General features: G+C 35.1%; 1 protein-coding gene across 1 annotated transcript in view; it reads right to left on the bottom strand.

Moving 5' to 3' along the window:
* The window catches only part of LOC120353491 (sortilin-related receptor-like), a 40,149-nt gene that overhangs the window by 16,906 nt on the left and 3,243 nt on the right, over positions 1-20,000 (bottom strand). Inside the window, 7 exon segments of the mRNA XM_039437314.1 lie at positions 3,382-3,579; positions 5,083-5,222; positions 7,392-7,562; positions 11,908-12,153; positions 13,650-14,022; positions 15,661-15,804; positions 19,222-19,416. Of these exon segments, the coding sequence (XP_039293248.1) occupies positions 3,382-3,579; positions 5,083-5,222; positions 7,392-7,562; positions 11,908-12,153; positions 13,650-14,022; positions 15,661-15,804; positions 19,222-19,416 (1,467 nt within the window).

Genomic DNA, 20,000 nt, shown 5'->3' with positions numbered 1-20,000 from the left:
GGGAAAAATTTTCTGCACTCCAGATTTGCAACATGGCAACGCAAAATACTTAGTAGGTTATATGGAGCAACAGTGCAGCAAAATCAAAATGAAGTTGGTAACAGTGACTGCTGTGGCTGCTATAGTGAGCAGAGGTGCAACCAAGCACAACGCGCTAATTATTATTCATTATATATTATAACAAGGACAACGAGGACTTTAGGATTTTAGGATTAAGGTTTTTATCAATAATAAAATTACACAGAAAAACATTTGATAGATTTCAGGCAATTTTACCCATAATTACCCACTTTTCATATTCAATGGTAACTGTAGGAAAAACTTAATGTGAAATACGTGCGCAAAGTTCCTCTGCTGCACTCAAGAAACCATTCCGCCCTCGCCTATGGCTCGGGCGTAAACGTTTCTTTCGGTGCAGCAAACTGTCACTTTGCGCACTAGTTGCACAAATAACTATTTTACTCGTGATATTTTTCAAAGTTTTTCAATTTGTATATCATCAAGCTATGAAAATCAAAAAGTTTTCTCAGGAAAACATTTTTTCTGATCATTACTTCTTGAGATATGAGCGCCTAAAGTTTAAATTTTTTGGGACAGAACATTTCAAATTCGGTAAGAGATACATCCACGAGATTTTGAAAATAGATTCTTCATGGTATTGTTGATCTAGTAAAACAAAAAGTTTCAGAAAAGATCTATTTTCAAGATAGTTATTCAATTTACTAAAAATAACCAAAAATAACTATTAGTTGAGTTATTTTTAGTAAATTGAATAACTTTTCCAAAAATTGATATTTTTAGTAAATTAATGTTTTACTAGATCAACAATACCATGAAGATAAAGATTTTCATCCTCTAAATCTCATGGATTTTATATCGTACCGAATTTGAAATGTTCTGTCCCAAAAATTCAAACTTCAGTCGCTCATATCTCAAAAAGTAATGATCGAAAAAAAATGTTTTCCTGACAAAACTTTTTCATTTTGATAGCTTGATGATATACAAATCAGAAAACAATGAAAAATATCACGAGTAAAAAGTTTTTTTAGCCTTTGCACAGCCTTAACGCTAAACCACGTTTACTTGTATATATGGTTGCATTTATCATAATGTGTTTCATACGGGGTTTAAACGAACAGCTCACATTTCTCCGTTTGAACCGAGTATCTGCATACGGGCCTAAACTGACTAATTTGTCATTTTGCATAAAGATTCTCAATTCATAACATCATTAAGGAAAGATCAGCTTATATACATACAGAGTAGGAAATTCACGAATGACGGATCATCACGTCTGAACTACTGGAATGATTAACTTGAAATGTTGCATATAAATTCTCAATTCACCTAGGGTGTATATCATACAAATCGAAAAACTTAGAAAAATATCACGAGTAGAAAGTTTATTTTTAGCACAGCCTTAAGCTTGTGGTACTTTTCTGGAAGTTGTGTTACCCATGTTTAATTATTGATCATTGAATTATTATTGAAGCGTTACACACTTCAGGTTTGATTACCTTCAATTCAAATTTTAAACTGGAATTTATTTCCTCAATGATATTAAACTACAAAGTTTGAAATAGCATGTTGACCTATAGTGAGGTCCTCGAGCTTCTATCTCTTATAAATCCTCTACTCTATATCTATAGTAGCTCGCTCCTCTCGCTTTTAAAAAGATAGAGGCGAGCCTCTATATAGCAACTAGACTCACTCTGCCACAAACTCCGTGAACAAAGCCATAGTGCATGACAGGTGGTTGATGGCTTAGACCAGTTATATAATAGACACGCTGGGAAGTCTAGCCTCTGAAGCCAACATCTACTGCCATATCGCCAAATCGTGAAATCATCATCGGATAGAAAACTTTCAGATTGTGTCTATTTCAGAAGGATGTAAATTATTATTCATTAAGATGGTAAACTCCTGCTGCGCTCCCGCTGGAGTAGACACAATCTGCTATGGAAAACAATGTAAACAAACTCTACAGAAAGTTTTCTATCCGATGCTGACGTCACGATTTGGCGATATGGCAGTAGATGTTGGCTTCATCGACTTTCAGTATGAATATACAATGAGCCGTGTCTATTCTATAACTGGTCTAAGGTTGATGGTAACGTCAGCACAGGTAGGGCTCCTACACCAATAAAAACACTAGCTGATATAGATCAGCTGAAATCAACAAATTTTTATTGGTGTAGGAGCCCTACCTGTGCTGACGTCACCAGAAATCGGCTTGAATCGCCTTTCTTTTAATTTCAATTATTGAGAACGACTGAGTTGGCACAGATAAGGGGCCTATTTCATAGAACTCCAGTAATACAGGGCCTGTATTAATGTATAAATTAAAATTTACAATCCTGTAAAATTATGTTTCATCAAAATAATTCCACACTTATTGTAAAATCACCTGTAATACAGTTCCTTTATTTTGGATTAATGTTTTCATTGGCCAGCGAGCCTTATATAATATCTGAAAAAAGTGCTACTTAACATGTTTTGGTGGAAAATACACATTATCAAATTTCTGACGATGGACAGATTGCATCCATGCAGGAAAATAACTTTGTTAATGATAAATAGTTGAGAAATTATAATAACTACTCAACTTACAGAACTTATTATAGCAGTTATGTAAGTAGTAATGTTTCAAAAAAAAGTTAATAATTAAATTAACGACATTAATTAAATATGTTTAATAAAAAACATAGAACATTATGGACGTACATTTTCTGAATATTTCCAATAACGCTTCACTGAAGAAAGCTTAATCTAAACCGTTCATTATATTGATGAGTTTCCTGCATCATTTATTGTATGAAATTCCGTCCTGAAAGTTCTTGGCCTACAAATAATAACATAGTCATCTTTACAAGAACTAGAACTACTCGTTTCAAGATTTTACCTACACTTGTAAAAGTTTTAGGATGTTCTAAACAATGATAAAATATTCAAAAACTTACAGGTCCAGTAATACAGGAAGTTACTTTTTATGAAACACAAAAATGATGAAGTCCTGTATTATTTACTTCTAATACTGGCAAATGACTTGTGAATTGTTTTACAGGGAAAATTGTTTATGAAACACAAACTTTTAATTTTCACCTGTAATACAGGAACGTTTCCTCTATTACAGGACTTGTAACTTTTATTAAACAGGCCACTGTCCGTGGTTTCAATTAGTTTAGTTATTTATATAAGCTTTATTTTTTATTTTCTTTTGAATGTTTATCATAGTTGTTCAAAATCACTCTTGGTGCACAAGTTGTTCTTTGCCGATAGTGCCATATTTTAATTTATATTAAATATAAATAAATAATTTTTATTTTATTAATTTGTATGTATTTCCTTGAATGAATTTGAATTTTCATCAATCTCACCCACCTGACACCTGCATCGTTCCATGTTGACAGGTCTATCATAGTCGCGGCCATTGTAGCAGTTGGAGTGCGGGTTACGACGCTGGTATGTCTCCTTCTTGCCCAACACACAGGGCATATGAGGTCCATCCTCGCTGCTCGGTGACCACTGCTTGTAATCATCCGCGCTGCAGTTGTACGCGAACGCTCCCGCCAAATCGACCTACACAAAATAGTTCCGACATCAAATTTAGTTGTGATTAAAGCCACCAAATAATGCTGAAGAAAAGGATAAAAAAATAGAACAGAGTGGAGGGAGAAAATAGAGATAAGGCTAGGAAGAGAAGAGAGAGAAGACTAAAGAGATGAGAGAGAGAATGCTGAATATAGAAGGAAATAAATAGAAAAGTTTGATATAATTGCAAGAGAAAAAAACGTTTGCTTGATAATTTACAACGAGCAAGTGTTACCGAGGCTCCAGAAGGATCTGCTTGAAACACAAATATATTGAATCCAGTTTTAAAGTTCCATGTCGATATCAAAAGTATTAACAACTGTAATAATTTACAATAGAAAAGGCTTAGGATTGGCTTAAACATGATTTGATTGGGCTTTTATCTCAAATAAACTTTCTATTTTAAAATACATAAATTTGTTTCAATTATTAATATCATAATAAAATTGATTAATAAATATGAAAATATACCTATAACCATCCTTGGTAAATTGAAAATCTCTATGATGCGTCAAACATGGATTTTGTATCCCATACAAGTTTAAGCCAATTCATTTGGCTTATATAATATAGTATAGATCACAAACCATATAGCTAAGCCTTGACTGTGAGAGAGTAACAAGCTCAGCCCAAAACTGCACTTCTCCCAAATTTTATAAAAAGTAACATTCCCAATAGATAGGTTACACTACACTTTCAAGAATGTATCACATACAAAACTGAAAAGTTGAATGTGAGTAGGTCAGTCACTTGAATGATAACAAATAAAAGGGATTATAACAATAGTTTCAGTAGAGGTTCCTATCCTATACTATTAAACGAGCAACTTATGTTTATATGTTTAGATGTTTGGATGTTTTATATGTTTGTATTTCACCGGATCTAGAAAACGGCTTAAACGATTCTCACGAAATTCAGAACATAGTCGGTTTATAATATGAAGATTCTATTGCACTAGGTCTCATCCCTGGGAAAACTCGCTGAAGGACATTAAAAGGATAATTATTATTCATGCTTGGAGAAACAGCTGATAATAATTATTTCGTCGTCTGTTGGTGATGGAAGTGAGTGAGCGAGTTCATGTGTGTGGGACTGTGTCAAAATTATGACTCAGCTGTTGAACTTTTGTAATCATTCAATCAGGTAGTTAGTGCCGGTTGCAAAAAATCCGAGTTATTTTAAATCCTGATTAATTCCAGTAGATCCATCTTTTTGAAATGGTCTTCTCTGATTTGGTTCACGTGTAGTTAATCAGGATTAAAATTTAACCGGCTTTTGTGCAACTGGGCCTTTGTGAGGGAAATTTATGCATTCCTCTGGGAATTAATATCAATTTACTGTGATTAGATAGAACATTTCTGTATGAATGTTATTATAATTTCTTCTTTCGTAATAAATTGTTTATGCTTTTGCACTCCAGAGCGAAGCTCGGTCCCCGAACATTGTCCCCGTATATTGTTCCTAACAGACACAGACACAGACACAACTTGCCTTAATGATGAGCCAACGATGTTGTGTGACTCCCGAACCGAACATGGTGAAAATGGTTGTATTCTCACCAGGCTCTGTCATCAGACCATAGATGTGCAGTGATTCATCCTCGTTGAAAGCCAGTGACTTCCAATTTTCACCTGCAACACAATATACTTTCGTTACACTACGTTCAAAGTACACATACTCAAAATCAAATATATCTTCTTTATCTATAATATTATGAAGGAAGGAATTGTCTTATAAATTTACGTGATAGAAAATACACAATTAACGCATCATCACTTATGAACTGATTAACTTGCAATTTTCCATAAAGAGTCTAAATTTATCAAGGACTTTTATAGACCTATATTCATTCTTATTAATAAGCAAATTTCAATTTGGTAATTCAAACAAATTCATCCAATTCGTGACACAAAGTTTACGTAGGATAAAAGCCAATGTGGATAGTTTTTCTATTGTAAATAATCACAGTTGTTAATACTTTCAATATAAGCATGAACTATGAATCTAAATTAAATCTATTTAAATCTATTCATCCAATTCGTGACACAAAGTTTACGTAGGATAAAAGCCAAAGTTGATAGTTTTTCTATTGTAAATAATCACAGTTGTTAATACTTTCAATATAAGCATGGAACTATGAATCTAAATTCAATCTATTTGTGTCTGTAACAGACCCTTGCGAAGCACGGGTAACACATGCACTTTCTATAAAAAACTGACACAGTTATGAAGCTTATAACATAAACTCATACAGCTTCAAAAGATGTCTGTCATGAATACTTCTCAAGAGCAAACTAAGAGTAGCTGGATGAAACAGAATGTTCAAATAATGATACATGTGTGTATAGTCCAGTCACTATACATTGGTGCATGCAATTTATATTGTAGTTCTGATTTTTTAATATATTATTTGAGTACATAAGAGAAGTCCAGAACCAATTTCTTCATGCAAAATTTCCTTGTGCTAGATACAGGGTGGCCCGTTGTATTGGCATCGGGGAAAGTTTCAATCGACATCACTGTGAACAGGCCTAAAATACCTCACAAAAGATTGATAAACAACATGGCGACTCTTGGCTTTAGGCGAGATTTCTCACCATATTTAGCAATTTGGAGGTTATAAACAACAAAAATTTTGTAAACAACTTTCAAATGAAGCTATCATAACCTCTAATGATAGGGAGAGAAAAAATAATTTACTTATATACAGATGGTTTTTCGTAAACATCTTTCAAAAAAAGCTATCACAACCTCTAAAATGCATTTGGCGGGAGTAGATATTGGATTTAACAGCACGACTTCGGGCCCATAACTTAACTGACCGTTTTTAGCTACTGGAGACATGAATAAGCTCTTTCTGAAGACTGTGCAACGAAATCATTTGTCTAATTGGGCGTTTCTAGTTCTATGGGAGCTATAGTTTACTTTGACATCTGTGCAACGGAAAGTGGATTAACATGGCTTCGTAAATAAGTTAACTGCCTGTTTTTAACTTTATGTGACGACTTTGTAACCGAGCATCAGTGTTATAAATTATTATATTGGTAATTGGAACATCTAAATTCAAAAGAATGGTTTGTATAAATATTTTTGGACTGAAAATGTTGTAAAAATCTAGAAGACATAACCTCATTTCGAACTTTTTAATGTTACCTAAATTTGGGAGAGAAATAGCACAAGATATTTATTCTTATGTTTTCTCTCCCGATCTGTGCTTCATTGTAGAAATATAGTTATTTGTGCAACTAGTGCGCAAAGTGACAGTTTGCTGCACCGAAAGAAACGTTTACGCCCGAGCCGTAGGCGAGGGCGGAATGGCTTCTTGAGTGCAGCAGAGGAACTTTGCGCACGTATTTCACATTAAGTTTTTCCTACAGTTACCATTGAATATGAAAAGTGGGTGATTATGCGTAAAATTGCCTAAAATGCATCAAATGTTTTTCTGTGTGATTTGATTATTGATAAAACCTTAATCCTAAAATCCTAAAGTCCTCGTTGTCCTGGTTATAATATATAGGTACTTAATAATTAGCGCGTTGTGCTTGGTTGCACCTCTGCTCACTATAGCAGCCACAGCAGTCACTGTTACCAACTTCATTTTGATTTTGCTGCACTGGTGCTCCATATAACCTACTAAGTATTTTGCATTGCCATGTTGCAAATCTGGAGTGCAGAAAAATTTTTCCCGCACTAGAGCGGAAAAGTGATTCTTTGCGTTCTGTAATCAGTGCAGCAATGGCCACTTTTCAACGTAACTGTAGGAAAATTAAATAAATGATTAATTAGCAATGTTGACACACCTTCGTCAGTTGAGAAGAGCAGTTTGTTGGAGGGACTGGCCCTTGCGAACTTGTTGGATCGAACAGCTGTTATGACTCCTCCGTGGTCGCCCATGTTGAACAGGTGGTACTCGTTCAGAACATGGTGCCACGTCAAACCTGCGTCGCGGCTCAGGAACACGCCGATGTGACCTAGAAAATAAAACCGACAATTCAAGGATAAATATACGGGAACCAATTCACTTTATTCAAATAAACAACACAGAGTCTTTCTAAATGATGGACCCATTTTCAAGAATTGGTATTTATTAAAGTAAAAATGCAAAATGGACAACCTTCATACCAATGGAGAGAGAAAGTTTCAAAGTTTTCTTTAATACCTTACAAGTGTTGAATGTGGCCTCCGGCTGCTGCACGGCAAACATCTACGCGGTAGCCAAACTCGTCCCACACGCGAGAAAGCGAGGGTCTTTCTAAATGATGGACCCATTTTCAAAAATTGGTGTTTTTCAAAGTAAAAATGCAAAATAGAAAACCTTCATAGCAATTGGAAGAGAAAGTTTCAAAGTTTTTTTTATACCTTACATGTGTTCATTATGGTCTCCGGCTGCTGCACGATTTGCGGAACCGTATCATGCTGCCGTGCACTCAATAACACAATATACGCTTTCTCGCGTGTGGGACGAGTTTGGCTACCGCGTAGATGTTTGCCGTGCAGCAGCCGGAGGTCTTTGTACTACAAAAGAGGGCAATACGGTATATAGCGGGCCTTGGATTTAATCACCCCTGTAGAGATGCGTTCAGATCATTGTCGCTGCTGACGGTGCCTTCGATTTACATGTTTAGAATGATCATGCATACTGTAAAAAATAGAATGGACCTGACACTTATATCCGATACGCACTCCTACAACACTAGAGGCAGAGACAACTTTGCGATTCAGCCGCATAGGAGGAAGCTTTTTGAGGGTAAGCCTAGTTACTCAGGCTGCAAATTTTATAATAAGCTTCCTATACATTTAAAGCGTGCATCCACCAGCATTCCTCTTAATAGATTTAAAACCGACCTTCAAAAATATTTTTAGACAAAGCCTACTACACGGTGCAGGAGTATTTGGAGGATCATTGAAGGAATCGCTACTATTTTAATTAGTAGACTATATTTATATTTGTAATAATTTGACGACGTTCAACTGTTTGCTTGTGTAATAATGAGTACACTGTGTTGAATGGATTGAATATCTATCTATCTATCTATCTATCTATCTATCTATCTATCTATCTATCTATCACATTGAACACTTGTAAGGTATTAAAGAAAACTTTGAAACTTTCTCTCTCCATTGGTATGAAGGTTGTCCATTTTGCATTTTTACTTTAATAAATACCAATTCTTGGAAATGGGTCCATCATTAAGAAAAACTGTACAGCCCAAAAAGCAAATACAATATTGTTTTCTTATTTATAATTTGTGTTCCCTCTAGGCTATCATATGTGGAGCACTTGAATATAAGTAACTAGCCGTCAGGCTCGCTTCGCTCGCCATATCCGTCTAGCAAGGGGCTCCGCCCCTGGACTCCCGACTGGATCGTCCAAGAATGGGATCAGCAGGCTCGCTTCGCTCGCCTGCATTTTTCATTTGGGCATTTTTAATAATGTAAGGACAATCCAGTCGGGGTCCAGACTAAACGTCTGGCTAAACGGATATGGCGAGCGAAGCGAGCCTGACGGCTAGTAATATAATATTCCCAGGATTGAAGTAGCAGTGCCCAATCAATTTTTCCGCGATAAATGCATTTAAATCTTCAACTTGGTGCCAACCTAACAAAGTCAACTCAACTTAATGCCAACCTGACAAAATTATTAATTTAGTTGCCAGTTAACAATTGTTTCGAAGATGTACTCTATCTAGATTATAGTTCTATAGTAACATATGATATGGAAATTTCAATTATAATTAAGAATTGGGAGAAGAAGAATATACATGCTATAAGACGAACTTTAAACCCTTAAAACAACCCTTAAAATATTGACAAAGATTTCTTAGTGCGCCTCTAAAGGACCAACTGAACATACCTACCAAATTTGAACGTTTTTGGTCCGGTAGATTTTAGTTATGCGAGTGAGTGAGTGAGTGAGTGAGTGAGTGAGTGAGTGAGTGAGTGAGTGAGTGAGTGAGTGAGTGAGTCAGTCAGTCAGTCAGTCAGTCAGTCAGTGAGTGAGTGCCATTTCGCTTTTATATATATAGATAATTTGTGTTCCCTCTAGGCTATCATATGTGGAGCACTTGAATATAAGTAATATATAAATGCAAATATAATATAATGAAGAACATAATAAATGTATATTGGAATAAATCAATAGGTCAATTTGTTGAATTGAGCCTTTATACTTTTGAGAACATGGTGCCACTTCAGACCTGCATCACGGCTCAGGAATACAACAACGATGTGACCTAACAATAAAAACGACAATTTTAGGAGAAATATCCGGAAATCAAATTGAATTAAGCCTACAGTAAGGTCCACGATATAATGGAAGTATTTGATTGAAATTGGCGTTGCTATCCTTGTTTATCATTTGATAGAACAGATAGCGCTATCCGTTTCTACCTACGCAACGTTGCCTGATCGTTTTTAACAATTCAGAAATATAATCATCTGAATATTCAATCTCTATCATGAAAATTGATGATTATTCAATCATTTAAAAATATATTTCCTTGGTAGATAAAATATAATGATTGGTTATTCTAAACAAGAATGAACAGTTAATATTACATAAGATATACCGGTATCACAGTATACATACAGTAAGGAAACTTGGCTATACCCTGACGCCAAAATCCGCCATCTTGTTAGGAAGCGCCGCATTGTAATAGTATTGATGGTTGGTTCGGATCACTTTAATAATCCGGATCAATTGATCTCATTCACTACCACGAGCCAATCAGAAGACCAGGATTGGAACTTCCCAAGGTCACGTGACGTGTTTTGTATTGGGGTAATGTAAAAAGCATTGGTTAGATAAGCGATTGATTACAAGTTTCCATTCTGTATCTATTCTGTGCCGGTATCAGCTCACCTACATAGAAGGCAGTGGCAAGGTAGCAGTGAATTGACAACGCTGTTATTCTATCTTTCTCCATTACCATTATAACGTGGACCATGAACTTAGACATAGTCTTTGATTAGAACGTGAACATAGAAGTTCCTTCTTCTGAAAAATAGTCCAGTCAAGAAAGGGTTATAGAGAGAAAAGTTTGGAAGAACATTTTTGACCCCGCAGTTCTGTTAAGGTTAGTGAGGAGGTAAACATAATCGAAAGTCCCCACCCCTACCCACCGTGCTAAGGAGGGGGGGATCAAAGGCACCATATGTTGGTTTAACGCGAATAACTCGAAAACTATTCATCTTCCGGACATGGCTAACCTATAAAAAATTGAAGCTAAAATTATTTCCTACAATATTCATCTGACAACCTGTTTTATATCTTCTATAGTTCTCGATATTCGCTCTTCAAGGTGTAACATTTTTAAAAGGTCTCATTTTTTGGTTTATCACATATAAACTATGCATTTTACGGGCATGACTATTCTATACAAGACTGAATCTTACATTATCTACTAAAACATCCATCTTAAATTTTTTCTCATATCTTCTACAGTTCGCAAGATTGGAGATTACATTATTTCCTACAATATTCAGCTGACAACCTGTTCTATAATTATCTTCTATAGTTCTGGAGATATTCGCTCTTGAAGGTGTGACATTTGTGACTATTCTATACAAGACTGAATCTTACATTATTTACTAAAACATCCATCTTAAATTTTTTCTCATATCTTCTACAGTTCGCAAGATTGGAGATTAAATTATTTCCTACAATATTCAGCTGACAACCTGTTCTATAATTATCTTCTATAGTTCTGGAGATATTCGCTCTTGAAGGTGTGACATTTGTGAAGGGTACCATTTTTTAATTTATCGCATATAAATAGAAAACTATGCATCTAAGGAAACGACTATTCTATACAAAATTGAAGCTTACATTATTTCCTACAACAGTCATCTGACAACCTGTTCTATATCTTCTATAGTTCTCGAGATATTCGCTCTTGAAGGTGTGACATTTGTGAAGGGTACCATTTTTTAATTTATCGCATATAAATAGAAAACTATGCATCTAAGGAAACAAACGACTATTCTATACAAAATTGAAGCTTACATTATTTCCTACAACAGTCATCTGACAACCTGTTCTATATCTTCTATAGTTCTCGAGATATTCGCTCTTGAAGGTGTGACATTTGTGAAGGGTACCATTTTTTAATTTATCGCATATAAATCGAAAACTATGCATCTAAGGAAACAAACGACTATTCTATACAAAATTGAAGCTTACATTATTTCCTGCAACAGTCATCTGACATCCTGTTCTATATATTCTATAGTTCTCGAGATATTCGCTCTTAAAGGTGTGACATTTTTTACCCATCTAACTAACACTGCCAGTAGAATGTGAACCGGCTCACCCACCTTTAAGGGAAGTGCCCACAACTCCGGCAGCCACAATGAGACCAGGCGCCGACTTGCTTGACAGTATTGGCATGGCTCGCATCACCGGATGCAGTTTGCTAAACTCCTGCGACAGGTGCAACGAACAGTTGGTCTGGCAATCGTATGGGGTGCCGTCTGCGTGCAGGGCGGGCGGAGTGAGTCTGCGCCAGTCTCCACCCCAGTTGAATGTGATCACCGATTCCAGGTGTTCAGGACCTATGTTGCCTAGAAACACAGAAAACAAAATAAAATAGACAAATAACTTAAGTTGAAACATAATTATTGATATGGTCTCAACACATAGTTGAACATCAATCAAATTCTAGATGTTCGGGACCTATGTTGTCCAAAAACACATAAAGAAACATAAGAAAAATCTGCACAGGTATCAAACTAAAAATTATAATAATAATCACACTTTTTCTATGTATTTTAACACGACATGCAGTCAATTATTAAGTAAATATTAAAAACTTTTACTTTTTACTTAATAATTGACTGCATGTCGTGTTAAAATACATAGAAAAAGTGTGTTTATACAAAGCAGCTCGGAATGGATCAAGAAATCATCACCTATAATAATAATGTTCATTCCTATAGCTGTATAGTCTGTGCAAACCTTAGGCTGGGCGTACAACGGTTAGTCAAGACAAGACTAGTCACGATTAGTCACAATACTTCATATAGTTGCTTATGAAGACGTCTGCAATTATAAATCAGTGTGAGTTACGTCATAAGCAACAATGTGAAGTATTGTGACTAAACGTGTTTGATCATGTCCTGTCTTAGTTTGCAGCATTAGGCTAGACGCACACCAGTTAGTCAAGACGAGACATGATCAGACATGTTTAGTCACAATACATCACATTGTTGCTTATGAAACAATTCACACTGATTAGTCATTGCAATTAGACATGTCTACATAAGCAACTATGTGAAGTATTGTGACTGAACCTGTCTAATCATGTCTTCATAAGCAACTATATATGAAGTATTGTGACTGAACCTGTCTAATCATGTCTTCATAAGCAACTATGTGAAGTATTGTGACTAAACGTGTCTAATCATGTCTTGTCTTGTCTTGACTAACTGGTGTGCGCCTAGCCTTAGTCTTATGGAGTACAGCGCAGCCAGATTTCACAGAATCCAGAGAGCTGTGAAATGATTTTCTAAGAGAAAGAGCGAAAAAGAGAGCGAAGACATTTTTATAGAATCAACAAAAAACGGTAACCGTTTGCTCCTATTGTTCTATTGAAATAACATTGGCCATAACATTCTATATTTTGTGAATATTTGAAGTTTGGTTTTTGTTTTAACGAAAGTTTCATTATCAATTTATCTAAATTTGAAATTCTTTGTTTTATTCTGATTCATAGTTTCAGATTGAAGATTTGGTGTTGCAATTGGAGTGAACATAACCTACATAATATTTGGACGATTTGTGACAAAATCAGGAAATTGAAGAAGTTTTGGGCAATAGCCTGTTTTTTTCTTTTCCGACTATTGTATTGTTTGCTCTATCTAATAAATAAATAAATAAATAAATAAATAAATAAAGCTTCGTGCTGCGAGCTAAGAGTTGCACGGTCTATAGAAACAATAGGCAAATAGGTAGTGTCATTTTGTAATTTAGAATATTTATTTTATGGCGAAATAAATTAATTTGAATTTGAATATAATCAATATTAAACTTGAGAGATTTTCAAAATCATTCAACTCACCCTTTTGCATCTGATACTTGTCGGAGACCTGCGATGCAATATAGATGCCTTTGAGTCCGTTGACCTTGTGGAAATCAGTGAACGAGTTCTCGACCACATCGCTCAGCCAGGTATCAGTCCACATGTGACCGTGAACGTAGCAGAAAACACGCTCCAGAGACAACCTGAAACGCAGCGATTTGTCGCCTGCCACTTTGTCGCTGTCCCACTCAGCCACGTACAAATTGGCCAGCGTCGGCGTGTGACTCACGGCCACCATGATCCGTTTGTCCGTTACATCGACCACTTGGTAATTGAGTAGATCGTATTTGGTGTCGAAAACAGCTTTCACAAAGTCCTCGTTCTTGTATTTCACGTAGAGGTCTAGGTTCTTCTGAAAATATAGGGAAAACTCTGTATATTCAAGTAAAATCAGACATTTTTTAAACCTTCTGTAGTAGAACAAATTTATTATTTGGGGGGGAAACAAAGAATACAATTCATATAACTTCAAAATAAGGCATCACATAAGAAGGCATTGGATAATTATTACGAACTACATCTTAAATAATGAAAAATAGTGAAGCATTTAAAAAAACAATATTGGAGTAGAATAGCGAATAGAATAGAATAGCTTTTATTTTTATTAATCAAGGAACATACTAATTATAAATTCCAATCCATGTAAGCATTTAGGCCCGCCGCGAAGTAGACCCACGCTAATCCACGAAAAGCAACCCACGCCGTGGGATGTTTTGTGAACCATTGCTATAGAATTATTCATAATCAATCAGCTGACAAGTGGATTATTCATTGCATGTATTACACAGATGTCTGGAGAAGCCTATAGTGAGATCCATGTTATAATAACAGTGGATTGAGATGGGAGAACAGCGTTGCCGATTCTCTGCCTTGATTAATTATCTTTCTACATTGTCAAAAACAGATTTGGCATCGTTGTGGAGCAAGGAAAGGATAGTACCACCGGCTTTGTCGAATGATAGACGAAGATAGCAAAACTGAAGTTGATCAAATACTGTCATTATAACGTGGACCTCACTATAGCAATGGTTTACAAAACATCCCACGGCGTGGGTTGCTTTTCGTGGATTAGCGTGGGTCTACTTTGCGGCGGGTCTTAACCCTTGGTCAATGACCATCAGGGTGAGTTTAGGGTATTGTTCCTGGTTGATATGAGACTACAAATGTCATATTTGAAGTGTCCAAAGCTCAGCGGTTATCCTTATAGCTGCCATTTTGTTTTTTCACTTAGGAATGTTTATCTCAAGAACGAAATGTTGTATTGATTTGAAATTTAGCAGGAATAGTTATGCTATAAAGACTCAACTTTAAAAAATAAATTTTTACAGATTCATATTTTCATTTATATCCAATGAAAGCTATACAAATAGAACTGAGAACTTCTGCTACTGCAAATATTGACCGGAGAACTAAATAAGTTTGTGAAACTGCAGTATCTAATCAAATCTTTCCATCATGGAAACTATATTTTCAGTGAGCCAGTCACTTTTACCACACAATTTTGTTTACAAAGTGGACTTGTATTTCAAAATTGGTTGTACGAAATTAGTCATACCAGCATTCAACCTGAGACTTGAGTGTTGGCTTAGGAGAAATCCGTTTTATTCCATTCAGGAATATTTTCTAAACGACTTGGTAGACTTTGTCTGACGTGTACTGCCATCTCGATAGTTGCAAATAATGTGATAAATGTGAAAAGTGATATATTTTAAACTCTTGGCGCAACCCATCTGGTATTGCTAGTATTGGTGAAGAAGAAGGTAATTCAGATAATTCAAGTAATTCATTAGTTGTAACTAATAAGATTTAAGAAATTGTCAGCCCAAGGATGGTATATACACTATTCGGTCCCGGCTGAAGTATGACAGTCGTAAGGCCCATTGACGGCTTAAATTATATATTCAGGCGGTGGGACCTTCCCGCAAGGGACTCCCCACCAACAAAAGCCATACGAATTTACTTTTTTACACTATTCTTGTTGTCAACCTACCTTGTTGCCCTGTTTTTTGGCGAAGAAAAAGCCAGCCTTCACTTGTAAATCTAGCACGTCATCTATAATGGCAGTTCGCCATTCTAAATCTTGCACATCTTCTGTCAAGGAAGTTCGCCATTGATGTCCGCTGACCAGGAGTACCTTCAATCAATCAATAATCAATCAACTTATAAACAAAGCATGCAATATTGGAGTAGAATAGCGAATAGAATAGAATAGCTTTTATTTTATTAATCAAGGAACATACTAATTATAAATTCCAATCCATGTAAGCATTTAGGCCCGCCGCGAAGTAGACCCACGCTAATCCACGAAAAGCAACCCACGCCGTGGGATGTTTTGTGAACCATTGCTATAGAATTATTCATAATCAATCAGCTGACAAGTGGATTATTCATTGCATGTATTACACAGATGTCTGGAGAAGCCTACAGTGAGATCCATGTTATAATAACAGTGGATTGAGATGGGAGAACAGCGTTGCCGATTCTCTGCCTTCATTAATTATCTTTCTACATTGTCAAAAACAGATTTGGCATCGTTGTGGAGCAAGGAAAGGATAGTACCACCGGCTTTGTCGAATGATAGACGAAGATAGCAAAACTGAAGTTGATCAAATACTGTCATTATAACGTGGACCTAACTATAGCAATGGTTTACAAAACATCCCACGGCGTGGGTTGCTTTTCGTGGATTAGCGTGGGTCTACTTTCCGGCGGGTCTTAACCCTTGGTCAATGACCATCAGGGTGAGTTTAGGGTATTGTTCCTGGTTGATATGAGACTACAAATGTCATATTTGAAGTGTCCAAAGCTCAGCGGTTATCCTTATAGCTGCCATTTTGTTTTTTTCACTTAGGAATGTTTATCTCAAGAACGAAATGTTGTATTGATTTGAAATTTAGCAGGAATAGTTATGCTATAAAGACTCAACTTTAAAAAATAAATTTTACAGATTCATATTTTCATTTATATCCAATGAAAGCTATACAAATAGAACTGAGAACTTCTGCTACTGCAAATATTGACCGGAGAACTAAATAAGTTTGTGAAACTGCAGTATCTAATCAAATCTTTCCATCATGGAAACTATATTTTCAGTGAGCCAGTCACTTTTACCACACAATTTTGTTTACAAAGTGGACTTGTATTTCAAAATTGGTTGTACGATTTTAGTCATACCAGCATTCAACCTGAGACTTGAGTGTTGGCTTAGGAGAAATCCGTTTTATTCCATTCAGGAATATTTTCTAAACGACTTGGTAGACTTTGTCTGACGTGTACTGCCATCTCGATAGTTGCAAATAATGTGATAAATGTGAAAAGTGATATATTTTAAACTCTTGGCGCAACCCATCTGGTATTGCTAGTATTGGTGAAGAAGAAGGTAATTCAGATAATTCAAGTAATTCATTAGTTGTAACTAATAAGATTTAAGAAATTGTCAGCCCAAGGATGGTATATACACTATTCGGTCCCGGCTGAAGTATGACAGTCGTAAGGCCCATTGACGGCTTAAATTATATATTCAGGCGGTGGGACCTTCCCGCAAGGGACTCCCCACCAACAAAAGCCATACGAATTTACTTTTTTACACTATTCTTGTTGTCAACCTACCTTGTTGCCCTGTTTTTTGGCGAAGAAAAAGCCAGCCTTCACTTGTAAATCTACCACATCATCTATAATGGCAGTTCGCCATTCTAAATCTTGCACATCTTCTGTCAAGGAAGTTCGCCATTGATGTCCGCTGACCAAGAGTACCTTCAATCAATCAATAATCAATCAACTTATCAACAAAACATACAATATTTTGACACAAAGAGTTAGTAAACTATACATAAATCGTTATACTGTGAAACACTGTTGTATAAGTAAAGATGTGCTGATTTCAACTTGAAGCTACAATTTCTAGAAATAAAATGATTAATCAAAGATCCAAAATATTCATTCAACGAATTACAACCAAACAATCTTTCCACAAAACATACAAAGGTTTGAAACGATAAAATTCTTGTAAAATATACACATAATTATGAACTACACATAAATCATAGATTAGAGAAGCTAAGCTGGAGTGATACGCGGCCTATAGTAGGGTCAAGAATCAAAAATGTTTTATCGTCACAAGCAAAATAATTGCACTGACAAAAGTCACTTCATAGTATACAATAACATTGATACTCTGTATACAAGTACACATTATATTATATTACAAATTAAAATACAAACAGGCTACTTAAATATTTAAATATTTTATCAATGAATAACAGTTACAGACCAGCATTCACGTTATAATGTCAGTATTTGGTTAGCATTGATGTTGCTATCCTTGTCTATCATTCAACAAAGCAAATAGCGCTATCCTTTTCTCGCTCTGCAACGTTGCCTGATCGTTTTTTAACAATATGAGAATACAATTAATATTCAACAAAAATTCAATCTCAATTATGAAAATTAATTGTATTTATTAAGCATTGAAGATTATATTTTGTTGGCGAATACATATTATTGATTATTCTAAACAAGAATGAACCGTTTCTATTAGGCCTACATCAGATATAACGGCATATTCTACATCTATTTAGAATTATATTATTATTATTATTATTATTATTATATTCTATATCTATTCTTGACGTGGACCTCAATTATTCTTCTAACGTGGACCTCACTATAGACCGCATATACTCTTTATTAAAATGAAAATACTCTTTATTAGGCGGAGTTAGGACTAGAAAGTCCTTTCTACCACTCAACCTTACAGGCAAATAATAATACATTACAATAAGAAATAATACAAAAGAACTATAACAATGTGAAACTGAGAATAATGCATAAAATTGTAAATAAAATCAACCATTTTGTCTGGTGCAAAAGTAAATTAAGTAAATCAATAAATTACAAAATAACTAAAAAATAATAATAAATAAATTTAAGTTAATAATATAGGAAGAACGTTGATACAAAGAAAATTCAGCAAAAATCATTCATACAACATTCACACAGCCCACAAATTGCATCGCAACTAGCCACCATCGCACTACCCCCGCAGACCCGCCAATAACAGCCACCTGACCTCCACCCCATATCACTCTAGCTTAGCTTTTCTAATCTATGATTTATGTGTAAAGTTCTAATAATTTGTATAGTTTACTAGAATTCTATCGTGTCAAACGTCAAACGTTTTTATATTATTTGGAAAGATTGATTCATTGTAATTCGTTTAATGAATATTGTGGAACTTTCATAAATCATTTTATTACCAGAAATTGTATTATTTTCCAGAAATTCTATTCTTGTTGATGAATAATATTTCTACATTAATTATGTTTTTAATTATATTTCTACATTGAATCAATCTATATTTCTGTATCAATGTAGAAATATAATTCATCAACAAAATATTTAATCTCAGATTTTTTTATGTAATATTTCTGATTTTTTAAATTTATTTATGAGGATTCTGAACACATCTATCTCGGGTAAGGAGTATCGTTCATTATTTTATTTTACTCAAAATGTCTGATTTTTTCAATTTTTTCGAGATTTCTGAACATACCTTGCTAGAGTTAGTCGCCTCTTCTCTCTCGATGACCAGCGGTATCTCACCTCCCTCCTCCATCAGCCCCTCCTCACCCTCCTGCTCCTCAACGATCTCCCTGCCATGCGCGCGCAGACCGGCAGCCCAAGCGAACGACTTCACGTTCTGATCGTGCTGGGTCCACGACTGACCAAAGTCATCACTCATCCACAGCTAAACAACACAAAATCAAAAACAAATCAAATTCTTTATTTGCCATAATAACGTACAATTTTCAAAACAAAAGGACTATTTAAATTGTAAATTCTTTAAACATAAACATGAAATAATAATAGATTTTTCTCAACATAACATTAATCAAATTCTTCATTTGCCATAATACCGTACAATTTTCGAAACAATTTTACCTTCCTCACCACGATCCTTCCTTTACATTCTCTTCTTACTTCCCAACTTCCCTTTGCATGCAAAAAAAAATTTTTTTCTCTTCCTCTTATCAAATTTGTTAATTTTGTTCCTTTCTAATGTAGGATTATATATTTTACTATGTATAATTATATAGGCACCTACTGAAAAACCTTCGGGTTAAGTGGGACCTCCAATGTAAATATTTGTTCAATAAAACTTGATTGATTGATGGATTGATTGAACAAAAGGACTATTAAAATCCTCTATTTATTTATTTTTTATTTTTTCTCTGTCATGTAACCCATGTCAGAGGTATTTATTAAACATGAAAAAAACTAAATATAGAACTAAATAATAAATATGGAAAAAAGTCCTTTACATACTTGGAT

This window comes from Nilaparvata lugens, chromosome 11, assembly GCF_014356525.2.
Source record: "Nilaparvata lugens isolate BPH chromosome 11, ASM1435652v1, whole genome shotgun sequence".
NCBI lineage: Eukaryota > Metazoa > Arthropoda > Insecta > Hemiptera > Delphacidae > Nilaparvata > Nilaparvata lugens.
This window is presented reverse-complemented; position numbering and strand designations above follow the sequence as displayed.